Source organism: Haliotis cracherodii, unplaced genomic scaffold, assembly GCF_022045235.1.
Source record: "Haliotis cracherodii isolate W230 unplaced genomic scaffold, xgHalCrac1.p SCAF_13, whole genome shotgun sequence".
Classification (NCBI taxonomy): domain Eukaryota; kingdom Metazoa; phylum Mollusca; class Gastropoda; order Lepetellida; family Haliotidae; genus Haliotis; species Haliotis cracherodii.
In genome coordinates, this window is record NW_027266268.1 from 26,255,256 (window position 1) to 26,280,985 (window position 25,730).

The 25,730-nt window shown below is 41.5% G+C and overlaps 1 protein-coding gene across 1 annotated transcript in view; it reads right to left on the bottom strand.

Moving 5' to 3' along the window:
* Nucleotides 1–1,514: 1,514 nt before the first annotated feature.
* The window catches only part of LOC139458556 (cdc42-interacting protein 4 homolog), a 28,108-nt gene continuing 3,892 nt past the window's right edge, over nucleotides 1,515–25,730 (bottom strand). Inside the window, exons 3-13 of the mRNA XM_071239985.1 lie at nucleotides 19,134–19,281; nucleotides 18,406–18,468; nucleotides 17,513–17,617; nucleotides 17,165–17,293; nucleotides 14,359–14,505; nucleotides 13,783–13,998; nucleotides 5,080–5,192; nucleotides 3,999–4,131; nucleotides 3,002–3,150; nucleotides 2,176–2,261; nucleotides 1,515–1,678 (exon numbers count right to left, since the gene is read on the bottom strand). Coding sequence (XP_071096086.1) covers nucleotides 1,515–1,678; nucleotides 2,176–2,261; nucleotides 3,002–3,150; nucleotides 3,999–4,131; nucleotides 5,080–5,192; nucleotides 13,783–13,998; nucleotides 14,359–14,505; nucleotides 17,165–17,293; nucleotides 17,513–17,617; nucleotides 18,406–18,468; nucleotides 19,134–19,281 — 1,453 coding nt within the window. The remainder of the gene's footprint in view (nucleotides 1,679–2,175; nucleotides 2,262–3,001; nucleotides 3,151–3,998; nucleotides 4,132–5,079; nucleotides 5,193–13,782; nucleotides 13,999–14,358; nucleotides 14,506–17,164; nucleotides 17,294–17,512; nucleotides 17,618–18,405; nucleotides 18,469–19,133; nucleotides 19,282–25,730) is intronic.

The following is a 25,730-nucleotide window of genomic DNA, read 5'->3' on the forward strand; positions in this document are numbered from 1 at the left end:
AGTGCATAATTCTATCAAATTTCTCGGCCTTCATTGGAAGAGCATCACTACTATAGAGTTACTTCCCCTACTTTCACAGGCTTCTCCAGCAGTCAACAGGTGCCCTTTGCTGTATCCCGACTGAATGCTGATGATCTGTGCAGGCAGCGGCAGCAGCAACAACAGCGTACAGCAAGCCAGCATAAGTACATTAGTATCAAATATATACAACATGAATGACTACATATATCAAACAGATTAAAAAGGTATAAAGTGTACCTTGATCGTTTAAAAAAGTTGATCTGTTTATCTCCAGCCAGAGAATTTGATTGCACGATTTAATCATCAGCGTAACATGAACCTCTCCCCAAACTACAGTCGGAGATGAAGCCGAAAGACAGCCCTTTGATGTTGCAGCATTAATATCCAATCTGACCACCAACACATGGTAAACAGCACACAATGTAAATGCATTGTCAGCAGTCTTCTAATATCTGTTACCAAAGAGCTGCCTTTCAAACATCAGCAAGATTAAACCTTACTCCATTCAAATCTACATCAAGAGGCAACTGTCTTCATTCAATCCTCTTTTGTCCATTATCAATACGTTTCCTCGACAACTGTGTGACTCTTGTATACGTACATTCTTTCTAGAAAACTACAGAACACATTTATATCAAATCGCATCCTTCTTCGGTCTTGCTCAGGGTCCATGATGTTGCGGTCAGCATTTGAAGCAGGTGTTATACATGATGTTGATGAAGCTGGGTGGGCGATGTGTTGCAGGGTTAACTCAATGCAGTGTTGGACTCCGATGGGTAATCTCACCGCGTGAAGTAATGACACCATCAACCCTACCCTACATAGATCTGACTGACCTAGTTACTAGATGAAGCAGATGGACACTGGACAGCAATGGCGTGACACAGCATCATGGACCGTGGACTGTAGTGGGAGAGGCTGAAGCTGCTTCAGGCAGATACTGCCCAGTGGAAGGTATCATCAGTCATCTCCGGTACCCACAAGGTCACAAGGTGAATCTTACTAGCTTACGAACTGATGCAACCCTGTCCCGTACAAGGTCATAAGATGCATCTATGTAGCTTGATAATTGATGCAATCACAAGGTGAATGTTACGTAGCTGTGTAACCGATGACAACGCAAGCTAGGGCTTCTCCATCACCTGATGGGCCTGCGCAGGCATCTGACTGATTGCAAGCATGGAGCTGTGGACTGACCACCTGAAAGATGACCTAGGTTACCTTGTCACCTGATGATAGTACTTTCACACATTCCAAGTCGGCTCTCAGTCTGTTAAAACAGGACGGTGCATTTTCTAGCATGGCTTGATGAAGGAACTATGGAGACGGTCTGTTCCAAACACTAGTGGGATTTGCCCGCTCCAGACACCTCAATGTTCTCCTGGTTATGAAACACGACACTCAATCAGCAGCTTGCATCCTGGAGATCTCGTTTTAACAACCGACAGTGACATCTTTCAGGTCTGTGAACTAGAGTAATGCTATATGGTGTGCTAGACTTGATCCTGATCGTACAGGTGGACCTCTATGTAGGATGTCGGCACGAAGCCCTCGGAGGTATCGTCCCGCTTGACCCGCGTCCACCCGTCGCCCTGGTCAGCCTCTATGATGTTGAACTCTTCATTCTCCAGCATGGAGATCGACCCTTCGCTGCTTCCTGAAAACCACAGCAACAGGGTGAGTTTATTTGGGAGAGGTAATGTAAAGTGAAATGGGGGTAATGTCATGTTAAAGACTATTGCACTTATGTAGCGACGTGCATGCGTGTGCGTGTCTTCCTGTATTAGTCCGAACTATTGCCAGTCTTATAGTGCTAGCCCACTGGGAAACCATGCTGCAGTTCAACATGGACACTCCACTCAGACACAGTATACTGACTCCGAGCCAACCAGTCCTTGTCTTGTCCCCAAACTACTGAGTGTCAGGCAGGATAAAAACAACTACCTTCTTTTAACGTCTATTGGCATGACGTCTCCGGGCAGATGCTGTTTCAACAAGACCATGGAGGCGGTCTTATTTAGGAGGACTGTGTTTTCTGCTGTCTAATGACAGATGGTCAACACGTGTACATAAAGATAAATCAGCATCAAGCTAGTTTGGAACGGATGTTGTGATGAAAGTTGGCATGGGCTTTGCTACAGTTGTAGAACTCACCATCAAAAGGATATAATGCCCGACAGGTTCCGATGATAGGAAACGTTTCAAACTCATCCTCCCCCTCCTCATCTCCATCAATAGGCCTGAAACAGAAGGTCAGTATGAGACGTTAGCAGTGAGAGGGAGGCAGTTTCATATTACGATACAGTGAAGTTTCCACACAGAAACATAAATATCAGAGGTACATATCATATGTAAGGTTCAGCTAGATGTTTGTTTTCTATGGATGTGAAATGAACATTGCAAATATTCAGAGTAACATTTGCATCAACATCAAAACAATTGTTATTGTTGATAATTCTTGGAATACTACCTCTATTACATCACTGCCATAATATTGTATTCAGGCTGCGACCACACTAAAACTAAACAATCAGATTTTCATCAGAAGTCCTCCTCAATGTCAACTATACATCATTAGTCGTATCCCTAATAGCACTCTGGACGACCTCTTCCATGTGCAGAGGCAGGTCATTTCGGGTCTAAATGACTTCATTTCCTTTCTAGATGTCATTTCCGGTCTCTCAAAGGTCATAAAGGTGTCATCTATGACGTCACTTCCGGTATTGGTTCCGGTCGTGACGTCACTTATTCCACTTGTGATGTCACTTCAAGTCAGGAGGAAAGCCCGAAGTGATTCAGGTCTCAGAAGTTACCACTTTGGTGAAACCCACAAGCTCGGGTGTGCTGCTCACAAATCTAGAAACATTACCAGGGCGAACCAGGATTCAAACCCACGGCAAACTGCGGCACCTTAGACGACTGGGCACCCCGTGCCCCCACAACAACCATGATGTGACAGACACTGACAGCATATACTTACGCATACACATTATGCTGCAGGTTTGGTGTTCCTGGCTCGGAGACCTGCTGTTGACTGGCTGGGGTACTGCCATCTGACACACTTGGGGACAGCGACTCGTTAGACGTACTGTGGCGCCGATGTTTACCATCAGCCTCACCTAGATAATTCTGGAACACATAACACAAACACTCATTTCATCACTCAATATGTCCACACTACCTAGTAAGTTGAATGCTGACTTTCGTGGAACCTCGATAGCCTGAAAATAATTCAGGGACAATGTTGAACATGAAACTCATTATTGACGGACACTTGTTTATCCAAACAACTAATTTCAGCAAGCAATTCATCTCTACGAACACAGTAGGTAGATTTACGTAGTCAGTAGTGATGGGTATTGGCCTTTTCTATAGCCATAAATTGCAGTAATGATTCATGTATTGCGATACATACCACAATATATTGCATGCCTTCTTTCACTTGTAATTTGTAACAAAATACTAAAAAAGGTCACATACATCACACTTCCCCTGCAGTTTTTTGACAACTTTGTAGTAGTCCACCATTTTGTTGGATGTTACTCTGACCACAACACAAACGTAATAGACAGATCCTATACAGGAGGCTGGTGGTGAATAATTTTGCTTCTTCGATCACAGGAATCAGATGCTAATTTCATAATTTCAACTGGAGTTGTCACTGATGTACATTTTGCCAACAAGATGAAAATATGCATGATTTTGAAAACCCAATATACACCAGTATTTTCCAAACATATTGTCGGAAGTATAAATACGTAATTCAAATCATGGTATACTGGCAACACCTATAGCAGTCAGACACAGCAAGTAAGGTGTTGGGACAATCCTTAAGAACTCTCCAGTATAATGTTATATGTTTCAGGACCTACTGATTGACGAGAGTGATCTAACTGACGTGTCTGTGTGTCCACCTGCCCCCTGTGTCTGTACTTGGAATCATATTGTTTAAATGGCATCAACGTGTTTTCACTCACCTCAAACTTTTGCAGATCTTGCCGTAGATCATCTATCTTTTGAGCATTTTCTTCTATTTTCTTATCTAAGGTACTTGGATCTCCTAGAGCCGGGTTGTTTGCATAAACATCTTTCATCTTCAACATGCCTTCCCTGTAACAGCAAGCCATGTATACAGTCAAACACCGTTGTGTTGGAGTTGATAGACCTATGTCATTACTGAGGTTCCACACAACCGAAAATGATAAATAAAGAAGGAACATGCAGGGGCAATGCTTTTACTTCGAGACAACAGTAAGTCCCACATAATCTCAAGCTGAATTAGAGCTATCACTGTAACAGCAAGTCCTATATAATCTCAAGTTGAAACAAAGCTATCCCTGTAACAGCAAGTCCTATATAATCTCAAGTTGAAACAAAGCTATCCCTGTAACAGTTTAACTCTACATTACCTCCGTCTGTCCTACCCCCAAGGACTACCACCCTCCCACAGCCCTACAGTTCCTCTCTGCCTGTCCTACCCCCAAGGACTACCACCCTCCCACAGCCCTACAGTTCCTCTCTGCCTGTCCTACCCCCAAGGAATAGACTACCACCCTCCCACAACCCTACATTACCTCTCTGCCTGTCCTACCCCCAAGGACTACCACCCTCCCACAACCCTACAGTTCCTCTCTGCCTGTCTTACCCCCAAGGACTACAACCCTCCCACAACTCTACATTACCTCTGTCTGTCCTACCCCCAAGGACTAGACTACCACCCTCCCACAACCCTACATTACCTCTGTCTGTCCTACCCCCAAGGAATAGACTACCACCCTCCCACAACCCTACATTACCTCTCTGCCTGTCTTACCTCCAAGGACTACCACCCTCCCACAACCCTACAGTTCCTCTCTGCCTGTCCTACCCCCAAGGACTACCACCCTCCCACAACCCTACAGTTCCTCTCTGCCTGTCTTACCCCCAAGGACTACCACAACCCTACAGTTCCTCTCTGCCTGTCTTACCCCCAAGGACTACCACCCTCCCACAAACCTACAGTACCTCTCTGTCTGTGCTACCCCCAAGGAATACCACCCGCCCACAACCCTAGAGTACCTTTCTGCCTGTTCTTTGGCCATTTCCTTCTTGATTGCATCAATCTTCTGCTGCAGCTTCTTCCGACGCTGATTGGGAGGCAGGTCACTGAAGTCTTCCTTTGGGTCATCCACCTGAAGACAATCAAACCAGTCATATCTCACTCTAAACTGGTCAATATCCATGTAAACGCCCACCATCAAGCAGATATGTCACAAGTATCTTTAACAAATTGTTTCTAACAAAACATTTCGTATTTACCACAAAGCATGTCATTCACATAACAATACTCTACATGATCATTAAGCAAAGCGAAATAAGCTGCTAAATTTGCGTTCTTTATCTGTGGGATCATGCCATGTTACACAAAATTACTCAATGTTAATTTCATGGCAGGTCACAATTCATATACAATGATATGGCTGTATGTCACTGAAATGACCGCACATCATCATCACCATCATCATTCCTAAAGGACGACTGTATTAATGACAATGCCACAACGAGGTCAAGGGACCTCATACTAGCATCTACCACTGATAACCCTCAACATGCACGCATGCAATACCAAAGCATACCACAGCATGCAATTTCTACCACTGCTGTTTATAACCACCTAAAACCGTTTTGGTATTCCACTTACTCATTTGTAAGCACGAGACAGCGATTAAGCTGTCTATACTGTTTCATTACAAAATGTTATCAGATGAAATACTTAAATTAATCTTTTTGTTCTGTTTGTTGTTTAAGACCGCACTCAGCAATATTCCAGCTATATGACGGCGATCTGTAAATAATCAAGTCTGGACCAGACAATCCAGTGATTGATATCACAAGCATCAATCCATGCAATTTGGATACGATGACATCAATCAACCGAGTCAGCGAGCCTGACCACCCGATCTCGTTAGTCACCTCTTATGACAAGCATAGTTGCCGTTTAGGGCAAGAATGGGTTGCTGAAGACCTATTCTACCCCGGATCTCCACCGGTCAGTTAAATTAATCAGTAGATCGTAAAGAGCATTTACTGAGCACAGCAAAAATGTAAATAAATATCCCAGGCATTGATTGAATGGTGCCTCAGTCCATCAAATATCAAACCTGGACACTTGCTTAGGAAAAGTAAAGCATATCCTGCAAATGTAACACATTAAATCAACAAAAAATAATTCCAGGCAAAAAAAACCCACTGCGAGCCTAAGGACAATGTAATGTTCTGTTATGGACAACATGCAGAAAACACTGGTGAGAACGCAGGGAATGTTAAGTAGCCTCTTACACCAGTGTGAGGACGGGGTTGAGGAAGTCAACCTGACCCGCCTACTTGTGAAGTCAAGTGTTGATATTGTGCAGCAACACTCCGATGACCACATGGCTTGATTTACAGCTTCTGGCACAATAACAATACTCACTAACTCTAATTGCACCTTGTAAACAAAGTCGTACCAAATAGTTGTCACATACTGTTCTCGCTTAGAATTCATAGCCTGAACTTCATGTAATACAAATTGATTTCGTTATTTGTCAAGTAAACTGTAGTCTTCCATATTACAGAGCACCATGTTATCAAGACATTAATCCATCCTCGTGGACAGTTGACATTAATGTATAGTTGCATGTTAAGTCAAATTAACATTTACACAAGAATATTTGTCAACTGTGGTTTGTATTCTGACTTTATGACTGCCCCGTGGCCTAGTGGACAGAGCGTCCGCCTGGAGAATGGAAAGTCAATGGTTGCGTCCTTGGCCATGTCATACCAAAAATGGTACTTGTTGTTGCCTTGCCTGGTTCTCTGCATCAAGGGGATAAAACAAGGACTAGTCAGCTCAGTCTGTACACTGTGTCTGAGTGGAGTATCCATGTTATACTGCGGCATGGTATCTCAGTGGGCGGGCACTATAAAACCAGTTTTAATCTGGACTAGTAGTACAAGCAGCCATACACACTCATGCATGTACGTTTATATAAGTAAAACAATCTTGAACACGAAGCTAGACCCCATTTCACCTCACATCAAACTTTAGAGTTAAATGAAGCATTTGCACATTTCAGAGTGAGTGAGAGAGTGAATGTTGTTTTTCGCTGAAATATTTCAGCTATATGGCAACATCCAGTAACTGAATTTCACACAGGAAAACCAGTGGTTGACAGTATGAGCAACTATCCACGCCAGCTAGAGCCATAGTATCAGAAAGATCCCAGGTTTAGAAGTGCTTAAGACAAACATCAGATACTTGGAATCCCCACCGACATGTCAGAGGGTATCATTGGGTATCAATGGGTATCAATGGAGATCCACTTCAACATCACTCCGTGGACATGTCATTTGTTTGCTTGCTGTCAAACCCCACACTCAGCAATATTCCACCTCATAGAGTCTGGACCAGAAAATCCAGTCATGACATCATGAGCATCCATCTACACAAATGGGATACATCAACCAAGTCAACAAGCCTGACCATCTGAACCTGATAGTGGCCTCTTGCGGCGAGCATGGGTTGCTGAAGACCAATTTTAACCCGGATCTTGACAGGGTTGAATTCTGAATCAAATCGCAGCCACAAGAAATAACTTTACATGTTGTCGTACATTTGGGCACCTCCAGGGCACAGCCATGTTGTATTAGTAACAGTGTCATGTTAGAACAACACTGATGGTAATTAGAGTTCCCGGCCACCAACATCCAAAGGTCAAGGTCATCATGGTAGTTAAGTACAACAGAAATCATTTGGTTAATAACTCACAAAACAGTGCTGGAGATGGAACTAAATGGGACGGTTTGTTTGCTTTTCTTCCTTGTTTCTAAAAAAAGTATAGTTGCATCTATCTTTTTCAAAAGTTAGGGGAGATAATTATATAAAACATGGTGCTCAGGCTGGTTGCTTGTGACAATGGACGTATCATCTAAAGAGATGAAGATTTACACACGGTCACACTACGTAGCAAATTTGAGTTAACTTTCTCGAATATTTCTCTCCATAGATAGATATCCATATTTCTGTACCAACACTGCTTTGATGGAACAATTTCCTGTTATATACAATAGATAGACATGCATCTTTCTTGATGACATCACAGAGTCGCTACATGTTCTCTAAGACAGTTACCATGGTTACATACTGAAGGAAGTACATCTAGGACTACAAGTTGTAAACTTGTAACCTGGGCATGCCCTCTGTGAAACTTTCCCAATCATTATGCTGTGCTGTTTGTTAAAGTGCTCTTTGACAATGATTAAGAAAATTTCCCAGACCATCCCACGTTTTATATCCCCATCTGGTGTTGTACAAGGGAGAAATATGTTCTTAAACAATAGCCCACAAGTGAAAATCAGATGCTGAAGCTGTTTTTTCAACCTATATAAGATTTGTTCCTCTCTGAAAATCCTGTTTTCAAACAAGATACAGCATCACAAGTCTACATAACTCACCTGTCCGGATTAATTTTGATTGTATTCCATGCACTTTAAACAGTTGCAACATAAATGTATTTCCTTGGGACTCTTCTGCAAAGATGCCCCATGCCAAACATTGTTGTTTGCGTATTTGATAGCACTACATGTTTGATAAACATCGGATCTTGACAACTATGTGAAAAGAAACTGGCATCTATCTTCACTCATAAAAGAAATTTGTTGGAGGTGCAATCTTCTGTTTGAGAACATGTTTCAAATATTTCTGGATGACAGATTCAACAGTCTTGACTGTTTGCTCAGAAGCCAGAGTGTGATGAATTATTTCCCCTTGTATATATACACCAGACAGGGTGGTAGATTCACAGTATATACCACAGATCCAGAAGTCTATGGCTAACCCAGTTGGAATCATATTACTTGTCATTCTGCTGCCATTTTTCAAAGCAAATGTCATCATGCTATACACATTCAGAGGAAATACAATTTGTTCCTTCCTGAGTAAAAGGATGCAAACACAATTCTTACTTCACAGAGCTCTCAAAAAAATGAATTCTTGTATTCGTTAAACAGGAAAAAGCCCATTGTGCAATTTCCGACATTTGCTTTGTAAAACAGGCAACAGAAAACATTGTGGAGCAGATTTGCCACACAGTGACAACTAACAGGCTGTAGTTATGACATTTCATTAACTAGTTTAACACTGTGTATACAACTGACTACACTAATCCTAGACATGACCAAATCAACTGTCACAGTGTGTTGCATCTGCTAACTCTAGGAACTGAGTAAGATGCAGGCTCAGTAGATCATCATATCAAACCATATCTGCCCAGGCCAGGATTGACAGCTCCATAATGAATACCAATAATGGTATCAATATAATCGGGTCAAGAAAGAGACGTCCTTTTGTACATGGGATTCAAGGGTCTATTTAAAGGGAATTTGGGACGCAAATAAAATCTATTTGGTACGTATATTCAACATTTACCAAAATATATACATAATAATTCCCTTTACCGGTATGTATTCTATTTTTAAAATATTTTTCTCAGTCATTCAATTTCAAATCATACCCTTTCATGAGCTAGGAATGAGTTTGAAAGTTTTTCGTCTGCGATCTGGATTCTGCCTTCGTAGAGTGAATTTTAAGAATTGTGTTAAGTAGTCTTTGGGATTCAGGGGTGAACAAATGAGACCGAGTGAAAAAAATTAGAGGGGATTTGGGATTCAGGGGAGCAGGGCATGTTTTCTGAAATGCCATGTTCTGATATGATCATCTACTCAGCCTGTTCTGACACCTGGGTCTGGATGCTACAAGATATCATAGACACGGCATACCTGGATCTAACCTTGATATACACTGGGTACATGTGTGACACATAGCATACATATGTGACACATTGCATACATCTGTGACAAGTTGCATACATCTGTGATGTGATTGCAATATATTCCATACTTTAAGCTATGTTAGTATTAAATATATGCAAAATGTTACTGGGATATAAAAAATGATAATTTCGAAATGGTGTAAAAGTTGTTTGTTACAGGGCACAGGGATTACGTTTTAGAAATTGGTTTAAAAAAAGATGTGGGTTGCTAAGAAAGTGGACACTGTCCTATCAGAACGAACAGTTATCACACTTAAACATGACAGGTTGTCATGGTGACAACTTAACTTTATCAGAAGTGATGTTTTTGTGAATTTGGATGATACTTATGAAACTTTGGATAGCTATTTTTCAACTTGAAATCTAAATTATAACTTTTTAAAGACAAGAAATTCAGAATTTAAAGGGAACATATTTCCTGCATTCCAACATAGGAACACCTAGTTTCTGAGAGCAAACATAGGAGTACTGTGTAGAGTGATTGTCTGTGGCTGTAATGCATGGTCTGTCTATGACATAGTGCAGTAGATCCAGTGAGAGAGACTGACGGACGACGGACAGTGACACAGACATACGAGGTGGGCGACATATTTACCGTGGTAGAGATTGTGGGTAACTGCGATAACAGCTAGAAACAAAATAAATACACACATAGCCTTCAGTTCCAAAGTATCTACCTGGATGAGCATCTCTAGCGCTCTATGCTTATATGGATTCAACTCTCTCTGTATGAAGCTACCCAAACTAAAACCAACCACTCTTCATATCAGACCGAAGTTGCAATTCATAGAAACATGTACGCACATTGTACCAAGTTGGGATACATTATCGTTAAAGAAGATGGATTAATTTTGAATTTTTTCACCAAGTCAAATAATAATTAACGCATCGAGATACTTTCTGGGTGTTGATGAAATCATCCAACTTGATTCCAAGTAGGCCTGGAAAACGTGCTGAAGAAGGTGAGGTTTCTAATAAAACTGTGCCAACCATCACCTCAGTTCGTCATAGTTCCAAACAAATGAGAAATGTAAAATTCTATTGTAATAAATCTTTGTCCTGGAAAAAAGCAATGTAAACAGTGACGCACAAAAGAACAAAATTAACAAAACAATACCTGGAAGCAATCTGACCATGCACCTTGACAAAGATACCCAGCATTATGCCATGATCAGCAGCTACCTCTAGTGTTCCATGGACTTATTGACTTCATAAAAGGGCTCCATTTCAGAACTTTAATTGTTGACTTATTATTGTGGTTTACCATATCGCTGTAGTAATCCTATCTCAGTGCTGCCCCCTTAAAACAATTTAGATTTGGACTTGTTGCTACACGGAGCTGCTGACTGTGCCAGTGTTTTCCTAATAGATTCCCGATCCAAATGTGCATCGTACTTTATAGGCTTCAGCAAAGTGCCAGCGTCATGATCTAACGACAAAGGCAACATGATTTACTTCATGAGACACTCGTCTTCACATACAAGTACTTATATTGTAGATGGAGCAACAATATATTTACTTATGGAGTTGGAAATCGGACTGGTAAAGATTTTTTATCTGCAATAGCTCTCAACGATGACAGCCATAAATCTGTACCTTCTCGAGGATCCATACCCGGTAAGTACATAGAAAGCTGCATGATGGAAAATAGATGTACACATATTTGAAGGCAAATCTATTAGGAAGCAAATTGTCTTGTGGTCTTCATGGGGTTATGATTCATGTACATACGGCAGGGTTGTTAGTGCCGATGTTCCAAATCGGGAGTCTATTAGGTAAACATGATGGGACAGCCCGTAGCTGTGCATAGCGACATGTCAATATCAAGGCAGCACAGAGATACACTTACCTCAGCTATCTTTCCATATAGCTTTTAAAAACGCATTCATAAAATTAAAGTAATGTGACATTATTCGGATGCTACAAAACTACATGGAACACAAGGTGTCCTCCCCATCTGGCCGATGCTGTCAAACTGCTTGCAGCACAACTACTCACACACCTACTCATGCCATGCTGAAAACATAGGACTGGGTACTAGACAGGAAACTCAGGGGAAACTATAATGCAGGATGGAAAACAGGACTGCATTCTTTACATACCAATAATCCAATGATCTTTAACATGAGGAAAAACAAATAATAACGGCTGGCTAGAAAATAAAACTTTGGTACAAAATTCTCCCGAGAAATTCTGTTGGTTGTTAACACTCACACAAATACACTGAAGAGAAACCTACAAACAAATTGAGTCAACAGTCAGACACCAAGCACTCAAATCGAAAAGAATATATCCTGACGAAAAATTGGAAGCGTCATAACATTAATACGTCTCTTGAGTTAAATCAGTTGTCAGGAAAGATGTATGCAATTCATGAAAATGAACTACGGTGAAAGGTCTGCTACGTGAGACATGAGAATACATGTGAATACATGTGACTTGATGTGATGAACGTTATGTGCCCTTGAAGAATGAAGCCGACGATGAGGCAAGATGAAACATGTCTGACAACTGATCTAACACAGGAGCTTCACTGACATCCAACATCTAGTCTAACTGCCATCAAACAGACCTGAGATTTCTGCAGCAACAGTTAATAAAAATGTTCAGTCAATGTTTAAGAAGACAAATCATCTTTAGAAAACAAACTTGGAAATTCCACATATTTATAATTACAAATTGGGAATAATGGTAACAACAACTGAGCACAACATATCTGTAGGAATGACTCCATTACGCCCCAAATGTTTAAATAAAAACCTTTTAAAAAAATTAAAAAAAGAATCTGCAAAAGTAACACCTAGAGTAGACCGTACAATGAAGTGCATGATAAATATTCACTTTACACATGATACAGTAGGTCAGATGACCATATGCAAGAGGTTGTGAAATACATCCGAGTGCATACCACACAGTCTCTACAGTGAAAGCTGTATTATAATCTAGCCTATCTGCCAATGCAACAAACACTCTAGCTTGGGTTAGTGGCATATGGCTGCCTACACATAGTTAAGAATATTAGGAATAAAGAAGATTTGCTATAGTATGGATAAACATCTTGTCTTTTTTTTAAAGTAAGACAAACGTTGAATTATTGTAAACAGAACGAATTCCCTCCCTGGTAAATCACATCTACTGACAATAATACCTCGCCCTACAATAGTCAAAAACACATCTTACAATCTAGCAGTACTACCAACACAGAGTAAGGGAACAATAAAGTGGGCGAAATATTTTGGCGTTCTTAAAGTTCCTAATAGTGTACCACCTGCTAACATTTTGTGAGTTCACACACACAGCTTGAGACTGAATACTTACTGATCAATTACATCTGTGAAATAAAAGGGGGCTGGCAACGGTAGGATATTGTATTATGTGGGTCTTTTGGTCAAAGGTTCAAACACAGGATTTGAAACAGATATGTAGGATGCCCTATTCACTTCAAAAGTTTCTTTAAGTCTAGATGAGCCAACATGAAATAAAGCTTGGAAAACACCAGCAAAATCAGTAGACATGTGAGATGAGATGTCACAGTCATTACATTTAAAAGAATCTCTGAGTCTAGTTTACCTAAAGGATTACAACAAAATGTGGACTAACATCTAGACTCTGAAATGAAAATATTTTACAGATAAATTATCATCTTAATAAAATACAACAAAAAGGAGCCCAGGGACTTCATTTTGAGAAACTGCAGTAATCTAGACTTGCCAAATATTACAGACCAGCATGGGCTGTATGGGATCAATTTGTTTTCAGGTCTGTATGACAGACAAAGCAAAGTGCATCGTTCCCTTATGTTCGGTTGGTAGTACATGTGCTTCCTAAAAGAACAGTGCACACTCCTGTTAATATGCTAATTCATAAAGACAAATATGTTAGTAGAGAGACCAACAATCTGAACATGACCTACCTTTGATGACTGAAATAAACCAAATATTCCCCCTCGTTTCCGACTCTTGCCAGAAACAGTGGATGTCTTATAGGTATTTTTCATGTCTGAAGGCGCTGATTTGGGTGTGGAGTGGTTCGAGTTTTCGGTGGCCTGCATGTTGCTCAGATCTTCGAATGGAATGTCACTGGGGACCTGAAACCCTGACTTGTGCCTCTCGATAACCATCTTTGAATCCTGAAAACATAAGATGAGGTCCGATGAAATGGAGTAAACGCCACGACCAAAAGTATAGCACTTAAATAGCGACGTACAAGTGTGTGTGAGTGTGAGTGTGAGTGTGAGTGTGAGTGTGTGTGTGTGTGTGTGTGTGTGTGTGTGTGTGGTCTGGACTCAATTATTTACAGACCGCCGCCATACACTGGAGTATTGCTGAGTGCGGGGTTAAACAAACAAACAAACAAACAAACAAACAAACAAAGACTCTAACTCTGTCATCTACTTCCTGGTAAGCATAAATATATTCTTCTCTACTAGCAATATTCAACACTACATTCAGACATTAAACAATTGTGCATGGTTGTATTGAAGTCTCACTTCTTTTGCATTTATGGCTGCTGCAGCCTTCTGCATGCCGTCGATGCAGGTGTTGATGATGGGGATGACATTCCTGTCAGCCTCTGCACTCTGACCTATAGCTGACTGGAGGCGGTTGATTCGCTTCTCGTCCATATCTTGTAAACCCTGAAACACACACAAATAAGCTTGTACTTGTAAAAAGATGAAAGGGTAATATGACATAAAAAGTTGATTAAGATTTTTGATTTGATCTGTTTGTTGTTTAACGCCGCACTCAGCAATATTCCAGCTATATGACGGCGGTCTGTAAATAATCGAGTCTGGACCAGACAATCCAGTGATTGATATCATGAGCATCGATCCCAACAATTGAGATATGATGACATGCAGTGAGCCTGACGACCTCTTACGACAAGCATAGTCGCCTTTTACGGCAAGCATGGGTTGCTGACGTCCGACAGATTTGTTCTTGGGCTAATAGTTTATATAAGTAAGTAATTATTAATTAAGTATTTTTAAAGTAATGTGATAAACATGACATAACTTTCATATTTATAAACAGTAGGATTAGACCTTTCAAATGGTGTATGACATATAGTCGCAAACATGTTTTACAAGCTGATACTTTCCTTGATAAATGAGTGAGTGAGTGAGTTGGGTTTAACACCACTTTTAACAGTATTCCAGTTATATCATGGCGTGTCAGCTTAATGTGGGAGGAAAGCCCAAAGTGATGCAGGTATCAGGCGTCTACCACTTTGGTGAAACCCACAAGCATGGGTATGGTGCTGCCAAACCTAGAAACATAATTGGGGCAAACCGGGATTCGAACCCACAAACATAGGTTTCTAGCGAGTCCAAGGGACGCAACTCTGCACAGTGAATTGTGGTGCCTGAGACGAGTGGGCCACAAGTGGCCTCCCTTGATAAATGAAGGCTTCATCTATCACTACTTAATCTCTGGGAACTCGGTGTGATAGCAGTAAAAGCTTCTGTTGGACTGGTTGTGTTTTGTAATTGATATTGCAAGTGTATGTCTCCCTGCTTCATCAAAAATGTTTGGGTCGAATAGGACTGGAACAAGTCCAAATTTACTCCCCGGGTACCCACCCCTCTACTACCCGGGTACCCACCCCTCTACTACCCGGGTACCCCTCCCTCTATTACCCGGGTACCCACCCCTCTACTACCCGGGTACCCACCCCTCTACTACCCGGGTACCCACCCCTCTACTACCCGGGTACCCCTCCCTCTACTACCCGGGTACCCACCCCTCTACTACCCGGGTACCCACCCCTCTACTACCCGGGTACCCACCCCTCTATTACCCGGGTACCCACCCCTCTACTACCCGGGTACCCACCCCTCTACTACCCGGGTACCCACCCCTCTACTACCCGGGTACCCACTGTGGGTCTCAAGAGACAGGTACAAAATTCCAATTGGCAAAACGTATTAAGATACATGTATCAAACAATCTGGTCATGTATACAATAAAGTTGACTTAAGTTATATCTTTATTCAACAATAGTCCGAAAGAATGGGTGCATAGTCAGAAAGAAATGCGAACATTAGTGACTTGTAGCGTAACCATAGAGTTTTAGAAATTTTTGGCTTTAAACAATACATCACGTGACTAACCACAAGTCTGGGTTGTCCTGTGGGTACCCGGGTCCTACTCGTTACCCCCTCGACCCGGGTACCCGAGTTACCATTTTTAAATGTGCTGGCCCTTAAACATTTTCAACATCATTCGTAAAGGACTATTCTTTCATAGACTTTTCAAACAGAGAGTCATCCAGCTGTACATAGTTGATAAGGAGATCACTCAATTCACTATATTTCATACGTTGTACTCATGGTCAAAGGGACGATGCAGTTTACCGGGTGCAGGCTGATCTCTACCATCTCGCTCAATTACTGCGCTATAGTGTGACCGCTGTCTCGCAATACTACTCCAGTGACTCTCGCTTCACGATCCTTCAACACCCCTTTTCGGTCTTAGGGAAACTTACACATCTTTACGATCCAACACCCCTTTTCGGTTTTAGGGAAACTAACACATATTTACGATCCAACATATCTTTTCGGTCCTTAGGGTTAGCTTGCTTAGGGCAAGGGTAGGCCATAAATTCTTACCTTTTCAAGAGTTAATCTGATTGGTCGGTCATGTTGACATAAACAATAGCGGTTGTAGTTTCGAGAAAAGATTAATGGGACATCACACGCATGCGCAAGTCATTGTTTACTTAATCGCGCATGACTGTTATAATTTTGGTAATAAACTTAAGATAACTTAGCACTAAGACAGATTCAAGAAACGTAGCACTAAGACAGCTTCAAGAAACATAGCACTAAGACAGATTCAAGAAACGTAGCACTAAGACAGCTTCAAGAAACTTAGCACTAAGACAGCTTCAAGAAACTTAGCACTAAGACAGCTTCAAGAAACGTAGCACTAAGACAGCTTCAAGAAACGTAGCACTAAGAGAGCTTCAAGAATGGGCTTAGATAAGATCTTTTTCACTATGAGACATTTATGACAATCTTAGTAACAGGACTGTGAACAGGCTGCCAGGTGAGCTACAAAAGGTCCTTGCTCAAACAAATTGCATACAGTAAACTACATTTATAACCAAGACGTTTATAACCAACTGACGGATATAACGAACAGTTAGTTTTTTTGTCCTGTCCATAAGCTGTATATGCTGCATACATGCTTATAACAAACTACGGTTATAACAAACTCAAATAAGTGATCCCTTTGAGTTGGTTATGACTGTAGTTCACGGTATGTTGTGAATGATGAAGACGGATGTACTACCTGAAATACTTGTGGCATGCCGGTGGAATAATACTCTCTCTGATGAGCATTGGTCTGCTGGAGCTGGGCAGCGTACTCGTTTTTGCAATCCTCACATTGAGAAGCCTTCGTATTCATCACAATTCGATGCTGCAAAGTTAAGAAATAAAACATGGGAAATTTTCACAACTTTCAGCTGATAACAGTATAAACATAACACTTTTACCTACGTTCCAGGACTAAAAGTGCTTTACTCATTGTATCACTTGAGGAACAAACCTGGAGCCTCCCTGTGACAGGAAAATGGTTCCCCCACTACACTAGCTCCAGCTCTTCTCACACAAGACTGACACACAGTGTGATAATTACCTTTTCCACTTCAGCTCGGGACAGATTGATGTCTGCATCAGCCTTCCTGTAATTGTCTAGAGCCTTTTCACTGTCTTTGAAAGCCCTTTCGTACTGTCGTTTTGACTGAAAGGTGTAGAAATAATGTCAACACCATGTAAAGTTATTCTTATACCTCAGAAACAGTACACAACATACCTTTAACTCAGAGATATTGCATCAATCTACATTTCTTCACTTGAGAATATACAATCAATACAAAAATGTCCATGTCATATTTATTTTTACTACAATTTGAAAGCATTAATTACTTTCAAGAAATGCCGGATGTCATATTTGCATGCAATGTAATTACTCTGATCAGTTGTTTAAAACAAATTCCTCTGCACAATTTTTGTTTGTTTGTTTGTTGTTTAACGCCACACACAGCAATATTCCAGCTAAATGACCAGACAATCCAGTGATTGAAATCATGAATATCGATCCATGCAATTGGGATACAATGACATGCATCAACCAAGTCAGAAAGCTTGACCACCCGATCCCTTACGTCGCCCCTTCCGATAATCATAGTCGCCTCTTACGGCATGCATGGGTTGCTGAAGACCTATTCTACCCCGGATCTTCACGGGTCTCCTCTGCACAAACATCACTTCAAGTAGTGTAGCGTCTACCGCTGAACTGTGATAGCTGACACACAGTTTTGAGAGTTACCTCTCTTTGTTCAAGAACACGGAAGCAGGCAACCACATGGCATATGTAATTGAGACAAACACCTAAGAAAATAGAGCTTGCATAGCCTTGTACTTATTCTACAAGTTGGTATCTAACAGTACTCCCAATTGTCTCCCCTTGCTCAGGTGTCCCAACCTGTTGGTAACTCCCAACAGAGAAGTCATGGCCATGCATCTCACCTTATCTAACTGTTGGTATGACTGTTTAAGTGAATCTTGAATCCTTGTTCCTTCATGTAAATGCTGAAATGATAAACACACATCCATGAACACCCCACAGGAGCTAAGACATGAAAATGTGGCAGATTTTAATCATTATCACACACGCTTTATGGGGATTGTTTCCTGTTCGTAAATGTGTGGCCATTTCTATATTAAGTGTGTACATATCCTATAGTTTGGTTGATCCCTGTAGGTTGGGAAGTAGGCCTGTAAGGGATGGATCTCTCCACCATTTGGAAATCTATAACTAATGTCTATATGACACCTCTTTATATGTATCAATTATAAACAAAAGGGTTTCTATGAGTTTTGTAAAAGCATGAAAACAATAGTCCATTTTTAAACATCTTTTAATGTGTGCATCTGTCAATAAAACAACTTAAAAAGGATTTGGGGGGTAAATTAACCAATGATCAACCAGACATTCTAACTTCTTAATTTGCATTGCATCCAGCTTCACTTTAAAATACAAAATTTGGTGTGTTATGATTAAGACTGTGTTATGATTAAGACTGGTTTTACGCCACACTTAGCAATATTCCAGCGATATCATGGTGGTGGAAACCAGAAACCCACATCACACCCATCTAGGGAATCAAACCTGTGCTTGCGACATGACGAGCCAATGCTTAACCACTTGGCTACCCCATGCCCCTACTAAGACTGAGTCTGAAACAAGCAATCACCCTTTTCCTCTCCTGTCTGAGCTCCCCAATGAGAGCCTGCAGGTCTTTAAAGACGGTGCCCTGCAGGTTCTCAGCCACCATCTCATGCTGGCCCGCGATGTCATGCAGCTCCTTCACCATGTCCACAAACGCCCGCGACCACGTAAACCTGAAACACAAACCCACGGATTAGTTACATCAGCCACCAGCTGTTTACTTGTGTAATGTTTGTTGTAAAGTAGGACCATTTTTGTCTTCACTGTAAAGTTTTCCCCAAAAACCAGCATCACATGGCTGCAGTATTCCTTCCATGTAAAATAAGACCTGTTTTCCCCCAAACCAGCATCAAATGGCTAAACGGATTTTCTTCAGACCCGACAAGAGCTGTTGAGATAAAAGACTACAGGATGGAAAGAGCTGGAGTCCCTACCTGACTGTCAGGTATATAAAGGGGATGTCATCCACCTGGGAGGGAGGGAGGGAGGGGGTAATACACAGCCCCACCCACACCTCCGGACAGTTGCCAGGAAACACAACTTTACACAGGTAGGTGGGTAGGATCATGCAGAGTTGCCATAGATGAAGCCAGGTAGGATGAGATAAACACACTGGGGCAGCTATAGATACTGGTTACACCCTCACAGGTGAGATGTCAGTATAGAAGGACTGTCTGTGTCATTCCTTTGGGTCAAAGCCATTCCAGGAAGAATAAAGATCCTATTGATGATTAGATGCAAGATGGAATGTTACTTAGTCACTGTCATAGCAGTGTGAGAAATTGGCCTTGACTAACTGCCCAATAGTTAAGGTATCATAAGGACTAGTACAAACTTGCCCTTTTTAAGGGTTTTGCTAGATGTAATCATTATAAGGACTAGTGGACGAAAACTGTTAGTTTCTACCGCTGCATAGGGTCAAGTCATAGGGTAATAGACAAGTGCGTGACCATGTCTGTATTATTACGAACTTTGGTATGAACAATCAGCCAGTGTTTAATTGTCCTCACATACTTAACACATTTATTGCTTAGCAGGAGCAGTGACTGAGTCAGTAAGTGAAAGTTGTTGCATGGTACAGATAGCAATACTACACCTCTACCAGTCTGTAATAAACTGAAGGTTAGACAAACCAGAGGTTGATAGCATGAGCACCAATCCATGCCACTGGGCATACTGACACTCAGCCAGGTCAGCTCTCATGACAAGGAGGGCATGGAATTAGTTCTTAAACCTGTTTCTCTGAGATCACTCACAATGTATGTTTTACTGGATTACACCTCTTCAGCCCAGTGAAGTCTCCAGCCCATATTCATATGTAGCAGCCATTGTGATCACCCAATCTCCAAAATAGTCCTTTTTGTTTGTTGTTTAACACCTCACTCAGCAATATTCCAGCTACATGACGGCGGTCTGTAAATAAGAGTCTGGACCAGACAATCCAGTGATTGACATCATCAGCATCAATCCAAGCCATTGGAATACGATGACATGCATGAACCAAGTCAGTGAGTCTGATACCGTTAGTCACCTCTTACGACAAGCATAGTCGCCTTTTATGGCAAGCATGCCAAATTAGTCAGTTCATACAACACAGGGTACTGAAGGCCAAAGCTCAAACCTCCACTGCACCACTGTTACAAAGCATTGCATGTTCCTGTAATCATGGTAATGTTCTGTCAATCATGTATTTTCTTTGTGTCGCACACACTTAGTCTGATTACACCATCACAATCTATCAAAACCAAAACCTAAAGCCCGTGTGTTTTATTTCATATGAAAACAATCAACAAAGAGGACGAAAGAAGCCAGCATTGCCTAATCACCAGCCTACTACACAAGATAAACAGGATTAAATTGCTTTTTATGATTACGCCGGTGTGGAGACTGTACTGGATGCCAGGCCAGGTTCACCAGCTGTTTCTTATCATAGCCTGGAGTTGGTAATAATGTAGAAGGCACAGAGCTTCGGGTGACTATCTGCCCTGGCAGGGAGGAGGAGGAGGTATCTTCAACACAAAAACCTGTGTCAGCAGTTTCTGGTTGACTGCAGCTAGACATGATATGGGTGTTACGTGGCTTGTCTTCCAGGTTGTTTAAGCATATCAGGCCAGTTGAAGGCTTTTCAGAGCTTCTTGGTGAGAATGAGTGAGGTGGGTTCTACACTACTTTTAGCAATATTCCAGCCATATCACAGGAGGGTACACCAGCAATAGGCTTCACATACTGTACATGCATGTGGGGAACCCAGCCTTGGCCTTTCAAGATGGACCACCTCCGAGGTCTTGTGGTAGAAACTACGCCCGGAGAGCAGAAAGTCTGGTGTTCAATCCTAGCCGCGTCATACCAAAAGAAGTTAAAATATGGTACTTGTTGTTACCCTGCCTGGTGCTTGGCATTAAGGGGCTAAAACAAGGACTAGTTGGTTTGGAGTCAGTATACTGCGTCTGGGTGTAGTATTCATGTTAAAACTACAGCATGGTATCTCAGTGGGCTAGCACTATAAAATCTGCATTAGTCCTGACTAGTACAAGTGTATGTGCACGCTCTCACACAGCGATATAAGTGCAATCATCTTGGACTCGACGTTAAACCCCATTTCACCCCACCTTTCAGGATGACAAGTGAACACTCTAACCACTAGGCTACCCCACCAGCCCTAGTATGGTAAGAGGCAGGATACAAACTGTGGGAAGGCATGTCTGTAAACAAGGAAATAAAGTGGTGTGGCCTTATGTTGACTGCATGTTGAAAGGGACCAATAGATAAGTAGGTCAACAGGGGTTAATAAGAATATTCATCATCAACTGTTCTTATTGTCCTCCATTTTCAACTTTTAAAGTACACACCAACATTGTAACATAATGAGGCAAGGTACGTGCTAATCCGCAGCACACATGGCTGTCACAGGTAAGCTGATTGTGGTCACTCCATGAGGTCAAATTCTCAGCCAGATAATCAGGACCTCAGGGAGTCGCCTCTTTCTATATATCATTGTACTTTACATGGGCCAGATGACCATGTGACCTTGGGGAAACGCCCCCTTTTTTATACCATTGTACTCACATGGGAAAGCCGAACTATACAATAGGTGTAAAATGTTTATTCTGATTACCAGCAGGATGCAGTTTACCTGCATACCTTATCTGTTTGGAAATCTACCTCAGCAATTGTACAATAAATACGGTTATTCTGTATATTAGCTGCATTTTCACTACAACCCATGTTGTTTATTTTCAAACACAATTGTGACTACAATGTCAACAATACTGTGGATAGATATCTATCTGTTTTTAACATGACACAGATTATGAATCATATTTGATTTATAACCTTCACATACCACTAACACAACCACCTTTCTTGGCTGACCACTTGCTTGTCGTGTGCCACGCCCCCTTTTCACCATTATGGTCACAATTACAGCTGACCACTGGGGATCCAAGCGCCACACCCCCTTCTCACCATTATGGTCACAATTACAAGAGACCACTGGTGATCCAAGTGCCACACCCCCTTTTCACCATTATGGTCACAATTACAGCTGACCACTGGTCATCTAAGTGCCACGACCCCTTTACATGACTTTTTGCATGGGTGCCTCCTTATCTGGGCTGCCATTCCTGTGACTGCATTCTATATGGTAATGAACAGAATAAGCTTGCTCTGTGATCACCTGTGTGATGGAGAGATTGTTGTTATCCTACAGAGATCAGCAGTGGGCCATGCAATACTGACATCTGACACCTAGTGCTGCTAACACACCAGGATGTATATCACAACAGTTCTGTGAACAAGAAAATAAAGTGAAATGGCCTTATGACTGTTGACTGCATGTTGCTAGGGACAGATAGACAAGTAGGTCGACAGGGGTTACTTAATAAGAATGTTCATGACCAAGTACTGTTTCTCATTTTCTTCCATCTTCAACTTTTAAAGTACACACCAACATTGTAACAGGTCAGCCAATTGTGGTCACTCCATGAGGTCAAATTCTCAGCCACATAACCATGTGATCTTGGGGACACGCTCCTTTCTATAGATCATTGTACTTTGAGTGAGTGAGTGAGTGAGTGAGTGAGTTGGGCGTAACGTCGCTTTTAACAGTATTCCAGTTTTATCACGGCATGTCAGCTTAATGTGGGAGGAAAGCTCGAAGTGATGCAGGTCTTAGACATTTACCACTTCGGTGCTGACAAACCAAGAAACATAACTGGGGCAAACCAGAATTCGAACCCACAATCATAGCTTTCTGGCATGCCCAAGGGATGCAACTCCGTGCAACGAATTGCGGCGCCTTAGACAACTGGGCTAGATGGGCTAGATGACACGCCCCTTTCTTTATTTTATTGTACTTCCAACATGGGCTAGATGACCATGTGACCTTGGGGACAGGCCTCTTTCTATCCTTTTTTTTCCCTTTACATTTTTATTGGATGTAGGTCATTCCAACAATTACATGAAAAGCATATGACATGTTGACCAGAAGTTGTAAAGTTTATCGATATTGTCGGTCATAGCAGGTGCACATTTTGTTACATAATAGTATTCTGACTGTTTAAGTATTATTGGACTCACATACTGCCATACATCTGACACCCGCTGTACCCAATACACCGAGCTGTACATCAGAACAATTCCTGTATCTGCATCAGTCAACAAGATTTCCATATCAACACCAGGTGTTAATGGCCAATGTTAAAGTTGATTAATGCATTTAAATAATCCATAAAGTAAACATCAATACTGACTAAGTGGCAACCCATCTGCTGGCAAATTGTTGTCGGCAGTGTTATCATCAAGTATAACAAATACTGATTCAGTGGTGCCACTGTCGGTTGTCACGTACAGCATGGTGACGGTGATGTGGTGGTGGTGTGATGTGGTGGTGTGGTGATGTGGTGGTGTGATGGTGTGGTGGTGTGATGGTGTGGTGGTGTGATGGTGTGATGTGGGGTAACAGAGTTGAGTTAGGTAGGTCCGACATGGAATGTTGTATGACAACAGTCTGTATATGACAGCGGTCTGTAAATAATCGAGTCTGGACCAGACAATCCAGTGATTGATATCATGAGCATCGATCCATGCAATTGGGATCAATGACATGCATCAATCAAGTCAGCAAGGCTGACCACCTGACCTGATCACCTGACCACCGACAAGAGGTCGTGTCTATCCCCAAGTGTGGGGGGGTCTGTATTGGGGTTGTGTAAGGTGAGGTGTGATAATGCCATGGTGAGTTGTGTAGTGTGGGATCAGTGTATAAATTCAGATAAACTCAAGTCAGGCAGCTGAACTGGCAAGTCTAATAAATATGCCTTAAAGAAACGTGTTAGTTTCAAAAAGGTGCAGTGAAAAGCCAAGTGTCAGGCTTGATAACAAAGTACCCACTTCTAATGTCTTTTGTTATGACATGGCCTGGGAATCAAAGTACTGACCTTTCACTTTCCAGGCTGATGCTCTATCAATATGCCATAGCTTTTGATTGTCTATTTAAACTTCAAAAGCATACCAAAGTCGGCATATTATGCATCCTGCTCGAACCACAACCCTACTAAGAACGAAAATTTTCATTGAAGTCCACATTTTACTGTCTATATTACATTTTTTTTTTTAAGCTTATAAGGGGTATATAATTGGTTAGTAACTCTTATCCAAAAGGTTTAGTTTCAACGAAGTTTGAACAGCTTAATTGCCACCCCCTTAAAAAAGCATTTCAGTTATATCCCAATGTGTCAGCTTCAGGCAGAAGATGCAACATCGCCTGGCATCTCAAGTGGTCTCTCTCTTCCCCATCTCTATGACGTGATCTAACATGGTTTTCACATAAAGTCAAGGTAACAGATCGTACAGTATTATTGTGTCGATATCTAGCAGAAAATAGTGTTGATACGATTGGGTATCATGTCACGATTACATTCTATCGATATGAAACGCTCATATGCAAGAGCCATATCTCAAACCACAAACCAACACTTTTCTGCACGAATATTCAAATCTGTCAGGTTATTGGCACCATCTATAAAATGTCCACTCTTTAATAAAGCAACCCTATCAGGTCTAAAATCGTGTTGTTCCTGCCATGAGATTGACTCGGCTAATTGTTGAACTTGCGATCAATACACTGGAACAGACGGAACCATGGATAAAACTGCAGTCTTTTAGGCCATAAATCTTCCAAGAATATTGGCTTTACTTCATCCCACCAGACCTCTAAAAGACATATACTGATTTCATTAGATTTTGTCCCTTGTGAATTGACATTCAACTGGAAAGTCATAATGAATTCTTCAAAGGAATAAAGGTGACAGAAACCTTTCGATATGACGACGAGTTCCATTGTATGTTTCAGTGTAGTATTTACTCTTCATGGTCGTCTTGACATGGCAGTTGAGTGTTCCACACTATCTTCCTAACAACCAGTGTCTGAAATAACTGCCTGCACGTGGCTGGTAACCTTTTTGCCAGGCTGCATGAAATTTTCCTCCACCTGCCTGACTTTCTGGCACATAAATATATGACTACTTTCGTATTCAGTTTTATTATGACTCCTTGTAGATTCTCCAGTAATTGGTTGCATTATTTCAACTGAATCGAGACACTATTTGTCTCATATTTTGTT